Source organism: Cydia pomonella, chromosome 25 (assembly GCF_033807575.1).
Source record: "Cydia pomonella isolate Wapato2018A chromosome 25, ilCydPomo1, whole genome shotgun sequence".
NCBI lineage: Eukaryota > Metazoa > Arthropoda > Insecta > Lepidoptera > Tortricidae > Cydia > Cydia pomonella.
The window spans coordinates 5,389,522-5,410,394 of record NC_084727.1 but is presented as its reverse complement, the minus strand read 5'-3'; the positions used below and the strand labels follow the sequence as shown (position 1 = coordinate 5,410,394).

The 20,873-nt window shown below is 37.2% G+C and overlaps 3 protein-coding genes and 2 long non-coding RNA genes across 5 annotated transcripts in view; 2 read left to right on the top strand and 3 right to left on the bottom strand.

Moving 5' to 3' along the window:
* Positions 1-1,124: 1,124 nt before the first annotated feature.
* LOC133531741 (RNA-binding protein 45-like) lies at positions 1,125-6,697 on the bottom strand. Its single transcript, XM_061870127.1, has 2 exons — positions 6,545-6,697; positions 1,125-4,290 (listed from the first exon to the last, which is right to left on the bottom strand). The coding sequence occupies exon 2, from the start codon at positions 4,226-4,228 to the stop codon at positions 2,780-2,782; it is 1,449 nt and encodes a 482-aa protein (XP_061726111.1). The 5' UTR covers positions 4,229-4,290; positions 6,545-6,697; the 3' UTR covers positions 1,125-2,779.
* An 11-nt stretch (positions 6,698-6,708) lies between these two features.
* On the top strand, positions 6,709-7,867 carry LOC133531746 (uncharacterized). Its single transcript, XR_009801587.1, has 2 exons — positions 6,709-7,058; positions 7,626-7,867. It is a non-coding gene; the product is annotated as an uncharacterized LOC133531746 (long non-coding RNA).
* Positions 7,865-9,445, bottom strand: LOC133531747 (uncharacterized). Its single transcript, XR_009801588.1, has 3 exons — positions 9,232-9,445; positions 8,992-9,124; positions 7,865-8,896 (listed from the first exon to the last, which is right to left on the bottom strand). It is a non-coding gene; the product is annotated as an uncharacterized LOC133531747 (long non-coding RNA).
* A 3,714-nt stretch (positions 9,446-13,159) lies between these two features.
* The window catches only part of LOC133531663 (zinc finger protein OZF-like), a 38,457-nt gene continuing 30,743 nt past the window's right edge, over positions 13,160-20,873 (top strand). The window contains exon 1 of the mRNA XM_061870011.1: positions 13,160-13,553. Coding sequence (XP_061725995.1) covers positions 13,455-13,553 — 99 coding nt within the window. The 5' untranslated portion in view covers positions 13,160-13,454. The remainder of the gene's footprint in view (positions 13,554-20,873) is intronic.
* The window catches only part of LOC133531659 (gastrula zinc finger protein XlCGF57.1-like), a 29,647-nt gene continuing 24,706 nt past the window's right edge, over positions 15,933-20,873 (bottom strand). Inside the window, exons 5-6 of the mRNA XM_061870004.1 lie at positions 16,748-20,825; positions 15,933-16,174 (exon numbers count right to left, since the gene is read on the bottom strand). Coding sequence (XP_061725988.1) covers positions 19,252-20,825 — 1,574 coding nt within the window. The 3' untranslated portion in view covers positions 15,933-16,174; positions 16,748-19,251. The remainder of the gene's footprint in view (positions 16,175-16,747; positions 20,826-20,873) is intronic.

The window sequence follows — 20,873 nt, the reverse complement described above, 5'->3', positions numbered from 1 at the left end:
GTTGTTATTATCATTCCTAATAAGAAAAAATCTGTCAGTACCTAAAACATGTTACCTTAGAACGGGACGGGATGTTATAAAGTGTTGAAAATGCTGTCTACTGGTCAAAATGCATTACTTGAAAACAGTTTGCACATACTGCCCATACGCGAGTCGATGAGACAGGACCTGACCTGCGCACATTCGCTTCATTTGATGCGAATATTTTTGACATCCCATTTTTCCAACCCAGAGCGTTAGGCCTTATATCTAGGATTAGTCGGGTTTCCTCACAATGTTCTCCTTCACCGAAAAGCGAATTGTAAATCTCAGTTCAGTTTCTTTATTGGTAAAATTTTTTACAGGTCACACAAATGGTTAGGTTATCAAATGATATTTCGTACATAAGTTCCGAAAAACTCATTGGTCCGAGCCGGGGTTTGAACCCGTGACCTTCGCATTGAAAGTCGCACGCTCTTACCGCTAGGCCACCAGCGCTCTTAAACTAGTTCTTTAATGTGTCGTTCTCAAACAAAAGGTAGGTACCATATTTTCGCTTGCCATAAGGATGGGCTGACAGATTATTCATATAAAGATACAGCAAATTTCTTCCTTACGGTAAGCTACAATTTGGTACCTTTTAATTGAGAAAGTCACATTACATTAAATATATTTTATCTCTTATTATAAACTCTGTGTGCATTTTAACACTAAAACATGGTACAGTCAGCATTTAATAGTGACGACAAGTCGCCAAACACCCTTGTTATTGTTACCATAGAAATAACGATGTGTACCGATATAATAGCCTCTTCGGCTATTAAATAAGAAAGGGACAGAGATCTCTTTTGAGCTATCTCGCCTGGCACGGTGTTTTGAGGCGAGAGCGCGGTCTACTTTATTCTGCTATGCTTATAGCCTTCACTATCTATTTGGCGCTGACTGTACAGGACCTTATCCGCCCACTATAGATAGTGTGTCGTTCACGAAGACGCGTGCTTTCACTCGTAATGGGATGTTAGTAAAGGTAAGATTTGACAAAACTGCACGTCACCGTGGATGATACGACACGAACTATATATATCCGTAATTACCTGCATTATGTTTCTAAACTTTGTTACATATTTACATAACTAAAACCAGCATTTATTTAATTAAGGAAAGTTTAGGTATATTAAATCTTTTACAATTTGAAATATGTCATATAAGAAAATACAACGTACTTACAGGCTGGCTGTCTCTATCGAAACAAACCAAACGTAAAAGTACAAGTAGATTTTTGACAATGGTTTGAATGGATCAGGGGGCCTACCGGGAAAACCGAAATTCGCAAATTGCGGGGATCTTTCTCTTTTACTCTCACTAAGACGTAATTAGAGTGACAGAGAAAAATCCCGCAATTGACGAACTTAGATTTTTGCGGTAGGCCTCCAGTAGGTATGTAGTTATGTACGACTTTAAGCCTGTATTACTTACAACACATTCCCGAGAAACAACTACGTAGGATATTAATTTTTGCTTTGAGCCTAAGATCACTCTGTATACATTTTGCCTACTACAAATGTACTCGTACTTATTATTATAAAACTAAAACTAACATTCAACGCCTTAATTCTAACCTGTATGAAAACAGTGTCAGGCAAATAGAAAAGAAGTATTACTACAAGTATTAGTAAATAAATAAATTTATTTTGTTTCATAAACGAAAAAATATGTTAGAATGAGACAATGGTAGTCCTGGCCGGCCATAATAACTAAAAAAATCCGAAAAACTGAAACACTAAATGTTCTTGTACTATAAAAGAGTTACATGAATGATTAAAAGTCATGAAACAACTATTTATAAACTAAAAAAGCGTTTTACTCAAATATTCCAACATTAAAGTTGCATTACCTAATTTAAGGCAATTTTTGTAATACTAGTACAATGGAATTAATTGGGTTTTAATAGAAATTAATTAATTTAACGTATATATTCCGTTGAGTATAAAATCGTTGTTCCCTAAAAGATAGCAGTGGGGTTAGCACAGGATCGCCGCGACAGTATCTCGCGTGAGATAGACTCTCTGTCTTTTTTTTACCGAGGTTTTCGTCCTTCGTTTCAGCTTGGACAAAAACGCTTCCGTATGTCCGGATGTTCTCCTCTCCTCTGCAGGTCGTATTTCGTAACAGATTCTCGTGAAATTTTATAAGCAGCATCGGTAGTTAGATAAAAAAAATGACCTTTTTTTTTAAGTATTCAAAATGGAGGAAATTGGCATAAAAGACTTAAAGCCAGTAGGGCACTTAAGACTGCTGTGAGTTCGCTGAGACAATGACTCAACGAAGTATGTTTTAATTTTTACATTTTTTAAGTTTATCGCGAGGTCTACAGCTCACAGAGCCACTAGTCTAACTGTATTAATTAGAGGGACGGGCAGTGTATATCGCGCGCGACTCCCAAGATACTGTCCCCGCGCTCTTTCGCCCAGACGAAAAAATAACAAGAACCTCGCAAAGACCTCCTCTCTAGAGAACAATATTAAGGTTTTGTTTCTCCATCTTTCTTCTTTGTCGACGGTGCACTCCCATCGTCTAGTAAACACTCTTGACTGTTTTTAAGTAAGGGTCGGTTGCATCAAACCGTGTGTCACCGTTAAGACGTTCGTTAAATTGAATTGTACGGGATATTTCTTAGTTCACTGTTGACTAACGACTGACGTTGATCAGTCTGTCAATTGTGGTTGGTGCAACTGGCCCCTAGTCACTTTATTGTGTAATCATCTGATTAAACCACTCAAGTCCCTTTAAAAATGATATTTTAGTCATCGTCCCTCCGAGATCTCTTCCGTCTTCCGTCCATTTCGTCATCGTCATCTCTCGACGGTTTCTCTTCAGCTTCCAGAACCTTCATTCTGACCCCGTTCACAGTCTTTCCATGGAGACACGCAATCGCGTTATCGGCGGCTCTCCTGGATCCGTATTTCGCATATCCATAGGTTTTATGAGTGAATGTCGACACGTCTATCAGGTCTCCGAAGCGGCAGAAGATATCTCTTAAGTAAGCGGGCGGAGGCGGGTGAGGATGGAAGACTATGAAGCAACGCTTTGCGACCCTAGCGTCACGATCGAGCATTGGCTGCGATGGCGGCAGAGAGCTCCAAAAATCATCAAACTGCGGACGATCAACACGGGTATCAATAAGCTGCTCACTCTCAACTTGTATGGAAGTCGCTTTTTTAATCAACGACGATGCTTGAGCTATGGCTTCAGCTAGCTGCATGAGGTTCGGGCTTGGACCACCCCCGTCTAGAGACTTCTTAAAAACGTCGACCATATTAGTCAAGTCGTTGGCCACTCTCTTTAACTGATTCTCCGGTTTCACAGTAAGAATTTCCCCTGACGGGAATTGATAGTTGTTGATTTTTTCGACAGCATACGCTGCCGCGGACGCGTTTTCGTATGTGACTAACGCTTTTGCATAACCGTTGTAAGGGTCGACGGAGAACTGGAACTGTTGCATTCCAGGTACGATGTTGAAAAGCTGCTCGAGAGGTTGCTGAGAGACTTGAGGGCTGCAAGTTACATTAACCGTGACGTAGCCGTCAGATGGGGTATTTATCATAGAGCTCACAGAGTTTTGAGGGTAAACCGGTTGCGGGTAGAACCCATTGTCGGGTCGAATATCCATCGAATTGTCTTGACCTTGACCACTTCTACTGCGTTGCAACTCCTCTTTAGGTGTCGCGAACATTGCTCTGTACTTGCGGTCACACCCTTCATACCCCTTCGCAGCTTCAAGGAACGACTTGTACTGGACATACGCGAAACCTTTGCTTTCGTTAGTCGATCTATCTTTGGGCATCTTAACGTATTCCACACAACCAAACTCGGAGAAGTGGTCTTTTATGTCGCTCTCTGATGCTTGCTTCGGTACTTTGATGAACAGGCGCTTGTATTTATCCTCGCTGACTGCGTCAGTGTCATGTTTTTGATTAGCAACCATAACTTTGAGAGGTTTGGAGTGCTTGTCGACTTTTTTAAGATGGAGCTCTTCAATGGCCGCGGCGGCACTTGAGGTTTTGTAGTATTTTACATAGGCTACACCTTTACCGATTCCGGTGTTTCGATCTCTAGGTATGTAAAGGTCTTCGAGTTCGCCGTGCTTTTCAAACAGAGGTCTGAGGTCATCCTCATTGAGTTTGCCGCAGACAATGAATACCCTGGAGTAGGGAGGGCTGACTTCCGTGTGATCGTCCCGGAAGGCCATGCCTGCTGATTCTGGTGTCTGGTCAGTTCAGGTCAAGCTCAGTTCTCTCAAGCGTCGTTAAACTGAAATAGACAGGTCTGTGAGTCGTCGTTGTCACTAACTATACTATGTGTATTGGCTATGTGCTTGCCTGGTGCGGGAAGTCAGTCTAATCAACCCTAGTATGATGTGGCTTCAATGTAGAGTACGTCTAAGCTAATTTTTTGCCACTAAGCGAGAGTGTCATTATGAACATCATATTTTCATAGATAATTGTCATTAATGCGGACCAATCCACACTTTGTCATTGTAAATGCCATGTAGAGTAAGCTTGGTCCGACTCTAAATTTATTAGCTCAGCTGTATTGACTGAATTCATGTAAAATGTCATATGTCCATATTCAATGTCTACTGTCAGATAATGTCTTTCAATAGCGCCCGGCGAAGTCTCAGTTGTGCACATAGCCAGTACAGTCAGTATATCAGAGTAGTAAATTATAATAGTATATCCCAAGGAAGATACTAAATAAAACTTTTGGAAACAGACTTTCTTCAAAATTAAATACGTAGCTAATTACACTAATCATTTTATCAAACTTAAATGTGCCTGTAATGATTATACTGGGAAACCGCTAATTTCAAGAGTACATCCCTGGTGTAAATTAAGTTAATGATGATAAACAATAAATATTTTATGCATGGTATGGCCTTTCGGAATTTATGCACTTGCCTTAAATTACTCGTATTCTATCTACAGTCTAAGATACCACAACAAATCTATCAGTTTAGTCAATGCAATGGTAAGCAAGTACTGTCGCCCATGGACACCTACAAACCCAGAGGGATGGCAAGTGAGTTGCCTGCCTTGTCTACCTTTAAGATAGGAGTAGGTAAAATATGGCTGTAATCACCTGATCTTTAATTAAACTTTGCTGTTATGAATGCGTAAAAGTAATATGTCATGAAAAAGGTATTAATTTTTTACATTATTATTTAACTCACACCTCTAAATAATTGTATTGCCCATTAATCAAGTGAAACTAGATAGTCTGTGCGAATGACAAGAGTCCTTGAATGTATGGGGCCCAATACATTAGTCAGGGCCCTCCCCCTACTAGGTGGTGTGCTCAAATCACTGCACCTATGCAATTAAAACTGCACGAGGCCATGCACTTGGCGAGGAATAGAATGGAGCCTATGGAGGAATCTGGTCTTCAACAGAAGGACATGATGTCACGATCCTCAGCATTGAGGGACCGACTGAAGAAGGGAAAGAATACATTCCATGACTCTTCTCTTTCCGAACAGACTTTAAAGAAAGAGTGGGTTCTCAGTTGCATTCTATACTCTCATCTAATAGGCAAATAACCTGTTTGCAGTACAAGAAACAAGTTATATGCCTTACAAGGTCTCCCATTCTTTGTTTATGTTAGTTTGTGTTGCACTCAACAGATGAAATCCCTCTGCTATACTTATAAGTCTGTCTGCATATTCCCAATCACTCTGATCAGCCGTCAGGTCCATAGTGTTGGACTCTTACACATATCTTTAGGTAATTTAGAGTTTAAATTTTATACTTCCATTTTATAAATGTATGATAAGAATGTCATTTTATTTCATGTATGGAAAGAGTTTTGCCGCTAGTCAGTATATGAAGTTCCCAGTAAAGAGTTTATGTCCTTGTTCAGTATGCAAGTCCTATATAGACAGTCACTTGTCAGGAAGTTATAGAAAGGTGCTTTATTAACGTCAATAGGCAGGTCCACACAGAGTGAACATAACCACGAGGCAATCTCCTCGTGCACAAAACTGCCAGTGTAGATGTGCCTCGGCCGTACGGTCGCTCTGTGTGGACCCACCTAATAAAGCATTCCTGTCATAAAAGTGTAGTAAGAAACCCGTTCTTATTGGAAACCAACAATGTAGTAACTTTTGTCAAAAATTTTACGTTGAGACCGCGGATAGGACGCAGACGATCGGAAGGGCGTCGAGCAGCATCTTAGGCCTGACATTTGATCAAGCGCAACATATGAACTCATGATCAAGTCTAGTTGAGTTGACTCATTTTAAGTTTTTGGCCCGCAATAGTTATCAGGCGGTCAGAACATACAGATTCAATTAACAGCATTGTTTGACAATTGGTAATAAAACCACTGCCTTCCTATAAGAAACATATGAATAAAACTTACTACCAATTACTCTTATCATCGTTAAACCGCTATTTTGTGCAAGCCATGTTATACAAAAGTCTGATAACATTATGTGGTTAGATTAACCCGTACATAGACATAACTAGTATATTATAATAATTCATAAGTAACAATTAATAAACTTTACCTTGCTTCGAGTAATGCTCCTTGCTTATACACGTAATTATAGGGTAAATTTCAAGAATCTGAGAGGATTTTATTTCTGTACCATCCACAAAATACGAAGCGAATTACAATAATCATACTAGCGTCGACATCACATGGACAATTTTTTTGACGTTATTTTTTTTCTTTTACCATAAACATTTATTTATAGTCTGTCAAGCAAAGTCTGTCAGTAGCAATGTAAAGCAAACTGAAGTATGGCAACACTCACAGAGCAGTATTGCGCTAAGAAAAGCAGCAATGTACATCGAACCGAAACATATTTTTTTCCGCTGAGCGCGCTCTTCATACGTCAACTAAAATTGCCGCTCGCGGTTTATTGAAGCATTTGGAAATTGTTATTATTATGAGAGGGACAATTTAAACTGGAGTAAAAACGATGTCAATCAATATGATAAACGAGATCAAAAAATACCTATTTGCAAACGGACTATGCTGGAGAAAATAATGTTTGAATCAAGTCATTGCTTCCGCAGGTAGCTGGATTTTAATATATTATCAGATTTCTCGGTTGGAATTCAATATTAAAGATATATCACGATAAAATGCAATACACATGCTCCTTTATGCAACCTTCAAAAGCTAATTAGACATATTTAGGTAGGTACAATCGAAAAATATATCAATAGATTGAATTAAAATAAAGGTTTGTATGCTTAGTAAAAGGTGGACGCAAAAGGCGAGCGCTCGCATTCTTAATCTTTGGTATGCTTAGGAGCAGATCTGCTACATATATATTCAACTTAAACATGAAGATGTCATAGCTAAATAAATGTAAAGGTTAAGGCATTTGCACTTGAGTACTTTTTGCCAAACGAGCTGTTAGTAGGTACCTATACTACTGAATTTAACTAGAATAAAACAATCCATTGTTTTATATAGGTAAATATTAAAACCTAGGTAAGTAACCCCTGAGCCATCACTGGCAGCGGTAGCCCTGGTAGGGTATCACTGTAACTATTCTTGTCACAATTGCAGGGCCTATTAAATATCAAATATCTGGACTATTTACATCATTTTGATATGGTTTTATTCTGTTTTAGCAAACTTAGAAGACAAATAGGGAGCAAAGAGAACATGAGCACCACGGTAGAAAGCTGTTTTTAACATCAGTTCAGAAACTGAAGAAGCCCAAAGAAAATAATTATGCCACTTGTTAATTGTAAATTAGTGTATTTCTCTTGAACAATGTCACATTCACATACCAGTGTAATTTTGAAATGGTTTTACAATATATTTATATAAATATACAGATTAAAAATAAATAAAACACAACTGCAGATATTTTGGTGTTCATTTAATTTCAAGGCAATTAAGATATGGGTCACTTTAGCTTACTTACACTTAATTCAGGCCATTCATTGAAAAAATATCATTAAGTTACCAATGTTACTGGTCCACTCCAACCAAGCATCAGAATACTTTGTACCTAGTCACTTATTGCATCTTAAGCATAAAACAGATCTGTTTGAAAATTTGTAATTTCAAGTTTAAAGTTTCCATTCCAAGTTTCAAAATGTATTCTTATAGTAGTAGTTACACATAAAACTTAGTCTAAAGCAATTTGCCTAATTTATAGTACAGATATATTCCAATATCTCTGAGACCACTCTTACATGCTAGCTTGGTAAGGTTTTGCTCACACTACTGTTTTTATACAGGCTAAAAATGTTAGATATTTACATGTATTGGCTAGATCATATTTTATATGTAGATATTTAAAAAAGTCATTTAGATATCAGGAGAATGCTGTTAAGAAATTTTATTAACTTTCACATTAGTCTATTCAAGACTTGTCAGGAACTGACACAATTTCAGGTACTCAAAATATTAATAAAAGATACCTTGACAATGGAAACTTAACAACTTCCACTCATGTGAGTAATATGGAGTTATATTGTTTCTGGATAAAAGAAGGTATGATTTAAATGTTAAAATATTTTTCTAAAATTATGCACACTGAATAAATTATTTTAATTTATTGAACAAACAGGTAAAGCGACTTAAAACTTCTTTTAAATAGGTACATACCGACTTCAGAAAGTATAAACTAGGATTTTCCATAGGTATACATGTGCAATAGCTGAGTGCATGAAACAAATCAGCCTAAATAATATATTTTCGTGATGATTAACAAACGGACAACTTTTACAATAATAATCTAAACTATTGTCCCAATTTTTTTAGTTTTTTTAATTAACAAGTTTATTTTTCGTCTTGTTTGCGTTGTACACGTATGTACGTAAACCGCCGTAGGTAAGTTTTGTATGAAGAGAAACTTTTACGAACGCCTTATATTGGGCGAGTTTTAATCCTGCAACAAACATATGGAAGTATTAGGTTGATGTTGCGAAAGAAAGTAGGTATAATCAAGGTTCTTAACGTCTTAAGATTGTTTAAAAAAGTTACCTTTGAAAATATTTGAGGACTTCGTCTGTTGATATTGGGAACAATCGAATCAGTTGCGGTTTCGAGGGCACAATTCGTGGTCTTATTGGATATATTTAGGCATACGTTTTATCTTTATTTAAGCCTTTTAACCCTGAAACAGAAAAAACTGCACATTATCTTAACTCCGGGATCTTGAAGTAATTATCATAACCTCAAAATTTTCTAATGGTTAAGATCAACGAGCATGATTTTACTTACATTGTAGGAATCTTGACTTTGCTTATGGTCATGCACAATATTATTGAATATATTGATATTTATTTTAATGCTGGGAGCAGAAATTTCTCTTGAATTAGCACCGATTCGGAATGTAAACAAACAAGATGGACGATCCACATTCTACAGATAAAACACAGATTACACGCGATTTTGGAATTATTCGAACACAGTGTTGCTAGCCCGCGATTTTTCAAATTTGCCGCGTTTTTCTACTGACAAGATTTGCTTGACCAACTATAAAGCTCTAGCAGACGGCTTACTAGACGCAATCTTGGTTCGATCAGCGTATCACATTCTCGTTCTTACTCATAGCTGCGTTCTTGTTCTTAACGAGCATACGGCTAACTACCACACGGTCGAACAGGCGACAGACCGGACCAAGAATTTTTATCTAAATAAAATTTGCAACTCGATATTTTCCAAAAAAGAGCTAATTCATCTGCAGAAAGGATTCAAATAAATGTAATAATCCCTTTATTGATCTAGTGGAAGAACTTGGCATTATCTTGGCAACCGCTACATCAGAACCGTAAAAACCGATATAATTTTTAGAAAATCTCTATTGTCAATAAAATAAAAACCCAAAACTGTCATGGCGTGCGAGCGAATCGAGCTAAATCGAGCGATAGCGATACGTCAGCGTCAGTGTTATCACCCTTATCAATCTTATCATTTATATCATTTGTAATTTACTTTCGTATTTACAAATTCCGCACAAAAATTAGTTTTTCAACTGTTACAATACAACAGGTCCCTCCCATCATTTCTACATTCACTTTGTAATATAGTATATATACTTAAGTGGCAACGTAATTTAACTTTAAAATTATCTATTGCATTGTAAATTTAGTTTTAAAGAGACAAATCTTCCAGTACATAATGAGACTACATAATCTAGGTCGCTGCTGCCTGCTGCGTGGATCAGACAGGGACTTGACGACGCCGTACACACATCTCGGTTTAACAGAGATATACACGGACATGACATGCTTAAAGACTGCTTTGATATCCATGTAAATATTACGTTTTTAATGTATAAACAAAAAAAATCAATAACAATATAAATTATGAACAGCAATATTTGTCATAATCTAAAGAAAAACTACCAAAGCCTCAAGGGCTCAGAGCTGGAATTGAACCAGCATCTTCTGCATTCTCAGCAGATGCCTAAAATCGCTCGGCCACCTGAGTCACAATGGCACAGGTTGATTTTTCTTGAGTATATGCAATCCCTGAACTACAGCCCCCTTTGACCAGCTCTTACAACAAATCAACTCTTGTCTGAAATAGTGATGAGTGAAACTGTTTAATTGATAAGTTATGCACATATTTTATCAGATCTCTTGTAGAGCCAAGCTTCTAACTCTACAAGCCCTAACTTCACAAACTCTACACCTACACCTTAGTCAAAATAATGGCTTGGCTGTTTCGCTACCATCACATGGGCGTAAGATGTAATTTTTTTTCACTATTTATTATTTTTAATTATGAAATACTTCTTGTAGTAACAGCCAAGTCACAGGCCTTATGCTTTAATCTTGACAACTATGTACTTATTTAATTATTATATTATAGGGACATTCTTACAGAAATTGAGTAAGTCCCACGACTCCCACGGTAAGCCAAGAAAGCTTGTGTTGTGGGTACTCAGACAACGATATATACTTATAATATACAAATACTTAAATATATAGAAAATATCCATGACTTAGGCATGTAATACCTCTGGAGTTGCAGGCGTCCATAGGTTACGGTGACTGCTTACAATCAGGCGGGCCGTATGATTGTTTGCCACCGACGTGGTATTAAAAAAAAATTACGAACAAATACCTGTGCGCATCACACAAATAAATGCCCTTACTGGGATTCGAACCCAGGGCCATCGGCTTCATAGGCAGGGTCACTACCACAGAAATATAAATTATGGCCCACTAGGCCAGACCTGTCGTCAGTTATATATATATATATATTATATATCATTCCTTTATGAGTCCACACAGAGCGAGCATATGCGCGAGGCAATTTCCTCGCCCACAAAACGGCCAGTGTAGACGTGCCCCGGACGAGGCAGAGCGCACGTTTTCCTCGGGCGAGCGCGACCTTGGCCGAGCAGCTCGGTGTCGATTTTTCGACATGCTCAAACTGCTCAAAGGCGCCTCAGTCGTTAGCCGCGCGCTGGTCGGGACGTGTTTTTGTTCCGTACATCAAATTGGATAATATGAATAAAGACCAATGTTGCAAATTAATATCCTTTTACGTAGCAAATACATGATATGGGATCTGGAGATCTATACGAATAGGGTAATTAGAGAGGATTGATGTTTAATTTGATTGTAAATTTAGTAAATAGACAGAGACTGGTGTTCTAGTCTTCCATCGTTAAATATCGCTGCGTGGGAAGCACCATCTCCCTCAAAGTGATACCTTTCTTCAATTTGTGTCTTGCCATTTAAGTTTTACGTGTAATTGTACACCGTAAAAATCTCCTGCAACTTGTTAGTTTATGTTTTTTTCTTTTGGTTTGCTTTGAAAAGCAAAATAAATCATACACGAGCCACGGCAGTGAATATGTGCAGCACCATTTTGAACAGTTGACTGAGGGACGCCATCTTGCCGAGCAAGTTGGCTCGGCTGAGGCAAAAGTTACACGAGCACGCGGCCGCGCGATGAAATTTCCTCGCGAGGCTACTCGGTCTGTGTGGACTAATTGTCTGAGGACCCACAACACAAGCCTTCATGACTTACCGTGGGACTTAGTGTAAGAATGTCCCTATAATATTTATTTATTCGTTTAAAATTGTCTGAAAAGGCTTATACGACTTACACTAGTTTTTACGAGCTGCGCGAAAGCGACTGTCATCTGACCTTTCAACCCACGGAAGAAACTAAGCCTTATTGGGATTAGTCCGGTTTCCTCACCATGTTTTCCTTCACCGAAAAGTGATTGGTAAATATCAAGTGAGTAGGTACATAAGTTCTGAAAAAACTCAAGTGCATACATTTCGTTTATTTTATTTTTGTAGTTAGATTGAGCATACTTAACCAATTTAAAATAGTAGACAATGTGATCAGCAAACATAATTATTATGTTGGATAATAGCTGTGGCAAGGAATTTACGTACAAAAGGAACAAGATGGGCTCCAGTATGTTCCCTTGGGGCACACCAGATTCAATAAATAAATAAATATTATAGGACATTATTACACAAATTGACTAAGTCCCACAGTAAGCTCAATAAGGCTTGTGTTGAGGGTACTTAGACAACGATATATATAATATATAAGTATTTATAAATACATAGAAAACACCCATGACTCAGGAATAAATATCCATGCTCATCACACAAATAAATGCCCTTACCAGGATTTGAACCCGGGACCATCAGCTTCGTAGGCAGGGTCACTACCCACTAGGCCAAACCGGTCGTACCAATACATCAGTTATCAGATTTAATATTCAACATAGTATGAGTTTTATGATTCAAAGTTGATAGTGAGACACATTCTTAGTTCCCTTTGCTTCAAGTAGGACTCAAACCATTTAATTGTTTGATATGCCTCTAATGTCGTAGGGATTTAAGATCTTAAATCGCTACGGTTTCATTACCATTTAGATTTCAAAATTTCGTTATTTTTGGTTTAGTTTTGGAGGAGGCAACAGTAGAGTACGAAACATCGTTTTTTGAGATTTTTACGCAGGATTTTTCGCCTAACCTGGCGTTGTCCTTATCGCAATAGTTTCAGGAGACGCTTCCGTTTACGAAACGGATATATACTAGACAATTTCGTGCTTCGAATTTGTCAGGTAAACGAGATGGCGCTGCACAGCTCCATAGATTTTGCCGAACTCTGATTGTCAAAAGTTGACGTTTGACAATTCAGTGACCGCAAAACATATACCTAGCGTAGTACAGCGCAATCTATTTTAAATGTCAAACTAAGGGGCACGTTTTTTCGGTTATTCGCGTATGGTCTAAAACGCAAAATGACTAGTGTAATATTTTGCCTCTATTACCTCTCTATTACAATCAATTTTCTTTGGTATTAGTATTAGTTGCCTGTGGAAAGAAAAGTAGTCAGCGATAAAAGCTTGGACCAAAAACTTACTAAAACTATTTGTGGGTACACGAGTTTGTACTTCATGAACAAAGCAGGGATTGTTTGTAGTTTCAGCAGCCAAAAGCAGATGAGCTGTATTTCCTATGGTTGAAAAAAAAGGAAAATACAGTCTAATTTTTCTAACCCCTCTTTTGTTCAATGAAGAATCTCATCCTATCACATGTCAAACACATCACACGCACGTAAGTACCTATTTATTCTCAAGCTCACCTTTTTTGTTAAGTCTGTAACTAATTTCAATACGTCGTGCGTACGCGACGGGTTAATTATTCAAAGAACTGGAAAGAAATAAAACTATTACAACTCAACGAGTAACTTCGGGTTTATTTTATGTATATAATTAAAAAAGAAAAATAACAAATCTATAAATTTAAAAGCATTACGTAAGTTCTACAGAATATCTTTTTTTTTTTTTTTTCTTCCTCGCGTTATCCCGGCATTTTGCCACGGCTCATGGAAGCCTGGGGTCCGCTTGACAACTAATCCCAAGATTTGGCGTAGGCACTAATTTTTACGAAAGCGACTGCCATCTGCCCTTCCAACCCAGAGGGTAAACTAGGCCTTGTTGGGATTAGTCCGGTTTCCTCACGATGTTTTCCTTCACCGAAAAGCGACTGGTAAATATCAAATGATATTTCGTATATAAGTTCCGAAAAACTCATTGGTACGAGCCGGGGTTTGAACCCGCGACCTCCGGATTGCAAGTCGCACGCTCTTACCGCTAGGCCACCAGCGCTTCAGTAAGTTCTACAGAATATCAATTCAATGAAAAAATAACAGAGTGTATATAATAACATAATTTCTAATAAAATTAGATACGCTGCTGGTCGTGTTAACTTTAGTTATACAATAACTTATAACCAACACGAATACTGATATACCTTTTTCCTACTCCTCTACTGTTATCTGTCATTTATGCATTCATTAACACGAATATAAGAGCATATAGTTGGTCAAGCAAATCTTGTCAGTAGAAAAACGCGGCAAATTTGAAAAATCGCGGGCTAGCAACACTGTGTTCGAATAATTCCAAAATCGCGTGTAATCTGTGTTTTATCTGTAGAATGTGGATCGTCCATCTTGTTTGTTTACATTCCGAATCGGTGCTAATTCAAGAGAAATTTCTGCTCCCAGCATTAAAATAAATATCAATATATTAAATAATATTGTGCATGACCATAAGCAAAGTCAAGATGCCTACAATGTAAGTAAAATCATGCTCGTTGATCTTAACCATTAGAAAATTTTGAGGTTATGATAATTACTTCAAGATCCCGGAGAATTTTTAAGATAATGTGCAGTTTTTTCTGTTTCAGGGTTAAAAGGCTTAAATAAAGATAAAACGTATGCCTAAATATATCCAATAAGACCACGAATTGTGCCCTCGAAACCGCAACTGATTCGATTGTTCCCAATATCAACAGACGAAGTCCTCAAATATTTTCAAAGGTAACTTTTTTAAACAATCTTAAGACGTTTAAGAACCTTGATTATACCTACTTTCTTTCGCAACATCAACCTAATACTTCCATATGTTTGTTGCAGGATTAAAACTCGCCCAATATAAGGCGTTCGTAAAAGTTTCTCTTCATACAAAACTTACCTACGGCGGTTTACGTACATACGTGTACAACGCAAACAAGACGAAAAATAAACTTGTTAATTAAAAAAACTAAAAAAATTGGGACAATAGTTTAGATTATTATTGTAAAAGTTGTCCGTTTGTTAATCATCACGAAAATATATTATTTAGGCTGATTTGTTTCATGCACTCAGCTATTGCACATGTATACCTATGGAAAATCCTAGTTTATACTTTCTGAAGTCGGTATGTACCTATTTAAAAGAAGTTTTAAGTCGCTTTACCTGTTTGTTCAATAAATTAAAATAATTTATTCAGTGTGCATAATTTTAGAAAAATATTTTAACATTTAAATCATACCTTCTTTTATCCAGAAACAATATAACTCCATATTACTCACATGAGTGGAAGTTGTTAAGTTTCCATTGTCAAGGTATCTTTTATTAATATTTTTAGTACCTGAAATTGTGTCAGTTCCTGACAAGTCTTGAATAGACTAATGTGAAAGTTAATAAAATTTCTTAACAGCATTCTCCTGATATCTAAATGACTTTTTTAAATATCTACATATAAAATATGATCTAGCCAATACATGTAAATATCTAACATTTTTAGCCTGTATAAAAACAGTAGTGTGAGCAAAACCTTACCAAGCTAGCATGTAAGAGTGGTCTCAGAGATATTGGAATATCTCTGTACTATAAATTAGGCAAATTGCTTTAGACTAAGTTTTATGTGTAACTACTACTATAAGAATACATTTTGAAACTTGGAATGGAAACTTTAAACTTGAAATTACAAATTTTCAAACAGATCTGTTTTATGCTTAAGATGCAATAAGTGACTAGGTACAAAGTATTCTGATGCTTGGTTGGAGTGGACCAGTAACATTGGTAACTTAATGATATTTTTTCAATGAATGGCCTGAATTAAGTGTTAGTGTGTGTCTTAATTGCCTTGAAATTAAATGAACACCAAAATATCTGCAGTTGTGTTTTATTTATTTTTAATCTGTATATTTATATAAATATATTGTAAAACCATTTCAAAATTACACTGGTATGTGAATGTGACATTGTTCAAGAGAAATACACTAATTTACAATTAACAAGTGGCATAATTATTTTCTTTGGGCTTCTTCAGTTTCTGAACTGATGTTAAAAACAGCTTTCTACCGTGGTGCTCATGTTCTCTTTGCTCCCTATTTGTCTTCTAAGTTTGCTAAAACAGAATAAAACCATGATGATGATGAAATGATGTAAATAGTCCAGATATTTGATATTTAATAAGCCCTGCAATTGTGACAAGAATAGTTACAGTGATACCCTACCAGGGCTACCGCTGCCAGTGATGGCTCAGGGGTTACTTACCTAGGTTTTAATATTTACCTATATAAAACAATGGATTGTTTTATTCTAGTTAAATTCAGTAGTATAGGTACCTACTAACAGCTCGTTTGGTAAAAAGTACTCAAGTGCAAATGCCTTAACCTTTACATTTATTTAGCTATGACATCTTCATGTTTAAGTTGAATATATATGTAGCAGATCTGCTCCTAAGCATACCAAAGGTTAAGAATGCGAGCGCTCGCCTTTTGCGTCCACCTTTTACTAAGCATACAAACCTTTATTTTAATTCAATCTATTGATATATTTTTCGATTGTACCTACCTAAATATGTCTAATTAGCTTTTGAAGGTTGCATAAAGGAGCATTTGTATTGCATTTTATCGTGATATATCTTTAATATTGAATTCCAACCGAGAAATCTGATAATATATTAAAATCCAGCTACCTGCGGAAGCAATGACTTGATTCAAACATTATTTTCTCCAGCATAGTCCGTTTGCAAATAGGTATTTTTTGATCTCGTTTATCATATTGATTGACATCGTTTTTACTCCAGTTTAAATTGTCCCTCTCATAATAATAACAATTTCCAAATGCTTCAATAAACCGCGAGCTGCAATTTTAGTTGACGTACGAAGAGCGCGCTCAGCGGAAAAAAATATGTTTCGGTTCGATGTACATTGCTGCTTTTCTTAGCGCAATACTGCTCTGTGAGTGTTGCCATACTTCAGTTTGCTTTACATTGCTACTGACAGACTTTGCTTGACAGACTATACATAAAAGGTTTCAAGAAAAGTCTATATTGTCTATTCCTCATAAAAGCTCTTGTGCTTTTAATCGCTATAACGTTACTGCGATTAATGGCTACCAACCTAACAAAACCAAAACGAATACAGTTTTAAACTAAGTGCATTGCTGCCAACTTACAAAATATTCATTTGGTTGCATAGTAAAAATAATTACTTCATAAGTCAGAAACACGCATGTGACACCCGTAATATAGCAACACCCATAGACTACGAAGACCGCTTAGCGTTGCTTGTTAGTCTCCGTAGGCTACGGTGGCCAAAATTGAGAAAAAACTGTCCAAAAATTTAATTTAGCAAGTAGCAAGTACCAGGGCCTCATGAGTTACGAGAAGGTGTCGCTGACCGGCCGGCCGCGGCCCGGGGCGGGCCGGGCGCGTAACAAGGTACGCTCGCGCGTCTTGGCTATATACTTTTGCTTTGTTTACCTAAATTAAGATTTATTTTTGTTGACTCGTAGGAAAAATATTGTATGCAACGTTGTATAAGTAGGTCAAAAAATGCTCGTGGCGTATTCCTTTACAATGTTCGCCTACGCCTACGGCTCTGGCTCACATTGTAACTCACGCCACTCGCCTTTTTTGACCCTTCTTATACAACTGTTGCATAAAATACTATTTCCTACTCCTCTACTGTTATCTGTCATTTATGCATTCATTAACACGAATATAAGAACATAAATAAAAGATTTCAAGAAAAGTCTATATTGTCGATTCCTCATAAAAGCTCTTGTGCTTTTATAAGCTATAACGTTACTGCGATTAATGGCTACCAACCTAACAAAACCAAAACGAATACAGTTTTAAACTAAGTGCATTGCTGCCAACTTACAAAATATTCATTTGGTTGCATAGTAAAAATAATTACTTCATAAGTCAGAAACACGCATGTGACACCCGTAATATAGCAACACCCATAGACTACGAAGACCGCTTAGCGTTGCTTGTTAGTCTCCGTAGGCTACGGTGGCCAAAATTGAGAAAAAACTGTCCAAAAAATTAATTTAGCAAGTAGCAAGTACCAGGGCCTCATGAGTTACGAGAAGGTGTCGCTGACCGGCCGGCCGCGGCCCGGGGCGGGCCGGGCGCGGAACAAGGTATGCTCGCCCGTCTTGGCTATATACTTTTGCTGTAATTTGTTTACCTAAATTAAGATTTATTTTTGTTGACTCGTAGGAAAAATATTGTATGCAACGTTGTATAAGTAGGTCAAAAAATTCTCGTGGCGTATTCCTTTACAATGTTCGCCTACGCCTTCGGCTCCGGCTCACATTGTAACTCACGCCACTCGCCTTTTTTGACCCTTCTTATACAACTGTTGCATAAAATACTATAACATATTTGATAATAGAATACTTAAGTTACTTCAGCCAACGGGTTGATTGGCATTGATTGGTGCGTGCAGTAACATAATATAAATAACTACAAAACTTATTTCAGTTAACATCATTTATATGTAATCATGAACCTCCAGGTCTTTTTGTTGCAGTAATTTTTTTCTATAGCATTTTCGATGTTTATACGACCGTTTGGTTTTTTAAATAAATAAATAAAAATGTTTGAAACAGTTGATCCTTAGTAGTTAACTAGTGGCACTGTGAGCGGTAAATCTCGCGTTAAGCTTAGAAAATGTAAAAGTGAAAAATACTTAGTTTGTTGAATCGTTATCACAGTGAACTCACAATGGTATTAAGCGCCATAGACGTTATTGGCGCCTAGGACCTTTATACAAATTTCCGCATATTGAAAACATTCTAATAACTGGATCAACAAAAAAAACTATTTAATCATAGAATCTGGTCACAAAATTTCCCGAGAATCGGTTAAGAATTACAACCTGTAGAGAAGAACCGGACATACGAAAACAAAATGCCAGAGTTAAAACGGAGACGTTCACTAACGCTTCGGTCAAAAAAGGAAACTTGGTATGCGGTTCTTTTCAGACACATTACAAGTTCTAGGCAAATTTTATAAGGAATTGTCGCCATTATTCAACTGACACCAACTTTCTTTGACTTGACTTTAAAATTTCATTATATTTTAATAATATATTACACGCCATCACAAAGTAAGACTGTAAATTTCTTCATTCGACTAGCTATTATCCATGGTGCCCAGTGCGAACTCAAGGATGGTCTTCTAATTCAGTTGATATTGTTAAATTCCTTTAATTTAATAAATTTCGAAGGTTTCTCATGGTGAACTCGTATAAGATGTCTTTTAACCCCGTTATGTCGTGGAAATTTCTTATAGCATATCTCGCAAGCATACGGTCTCTCACCAGTGTGTACCCGATAATGCGCTTTTAATTCAGCAAGTACTGGAAAAGCCTTTTTACAAACATCGCAAGCATGGGGTCTGTTTTCTGTGTGCATTCGTCGGATATGAACTGTTAAGGCAGATTTGTGCCTGAATTGTTGGCCGCATACTTCACATGCATGCTGTTTAAAGTCATCATGCACTTTCATGTGGTCCTGTAAATATTTCTTCATTTGGAATTTTTTGTGACATGCTTCGCACTCGAAAGGTCTTTCTTCATTATGTATTTCTCTATGGTTTCTTAAAATACTTTTTGTTGAAAATCGTTTGCTACATATTTCACACATAAATGGTTTTAGGTCTTCCATCCTTCCTTCTTGTCGAGCCTTTTCTCCCCTTGCCTTCTCAGCGTGTTTATTCATATGTTTGACTAGAGTCCCCTGAAGTGCAAATCGCTTCCCACAGATATCACAGCAAAATTGTTTGTCCATAACCTGATTATGTTTGACTAATAAATGACTCTTTAAGCCACATCTATACGGGAACCTCCTTTGGCATATTTCACAGTTATAAGGCTTTTCACCTGTATGTACTCGCATATGTTGTCTTAAAACATCTTTTTGTATGAAACGTTTATTACACACATCGCACGCATATCTATAATCCCCAGTATGTATTTTTGAATGAAGTCTTAAAGCACTTTTTGATGTGTATTGCTTACTGCATTCATCACATTTAAAAGGTTTTCCCCCCGTGTGATCCAGTTTATGATTATCCAAGCGAGACTGCGTATTGAATCTCCTCTCGCATATGTCACAAGTGAACGGATAATCTCCAGAGTGATGTTTTATATGAGCGTTTAGACTGCTTTTTTCCGCAAATCGTTTTTTGCATATATCACACGTGAAGTATTCTGCAGACTGATTTTTCGATTCGCCCGACGACTCTTTCTTATATGAAGTTATTTCTCCTGGCTCAACGCTATTGTAATCATATTTCAAATGAATTTTTTTATGAACGTTTAAGTTGCCCTTTTGTCTAAATTTTTTATTGCATATGTCACATTCGAATGGTTTTTCACCAGTGTGTATCAGCATATGTATGACCCATTGATTTTTTTGAGTGAAACGTGTGTCGCATAGTTCACAAGAAAACTTGAATTTCCCCATGTGGTAAGCGTAATGAGTATTTAAATGGCTCTTTTGTGCAAATTTTTTGTCGCAAACGTTGCACGAGTACGGTTTCTCACCAGTGTGGGAGCGGCGATGAAGTTTGAGCCGGGCTTGATGGTCGAATGTTTTAAGGCATATGTCGCACGTGTGTGTGCCACGTTTGGCAGCCAGAGCCGGTTTGGTGGAGTCCAGGTTGGTAACACTTGGAGCCGGTGCGAACGAAACGTTGTTGGACGCGGTAGGAACGGGTTGGGCTGAAGGAGCTGGTGGTCCTCCGTACAATGCAACTGAAACAGTAACAATTAAATTTAGGAAGTGGAATGAGGTATATATTA

What these genes read in the sequence shown, in the direction of transcription:
- LOC133531741 (XM_061870127.1), bottom strand. Translation starts at nt 4,228, where the DNA reads ATGGCCTTCCGGGACGATCACACGGAAGTCAGCCCTCCCTACTCCAGG.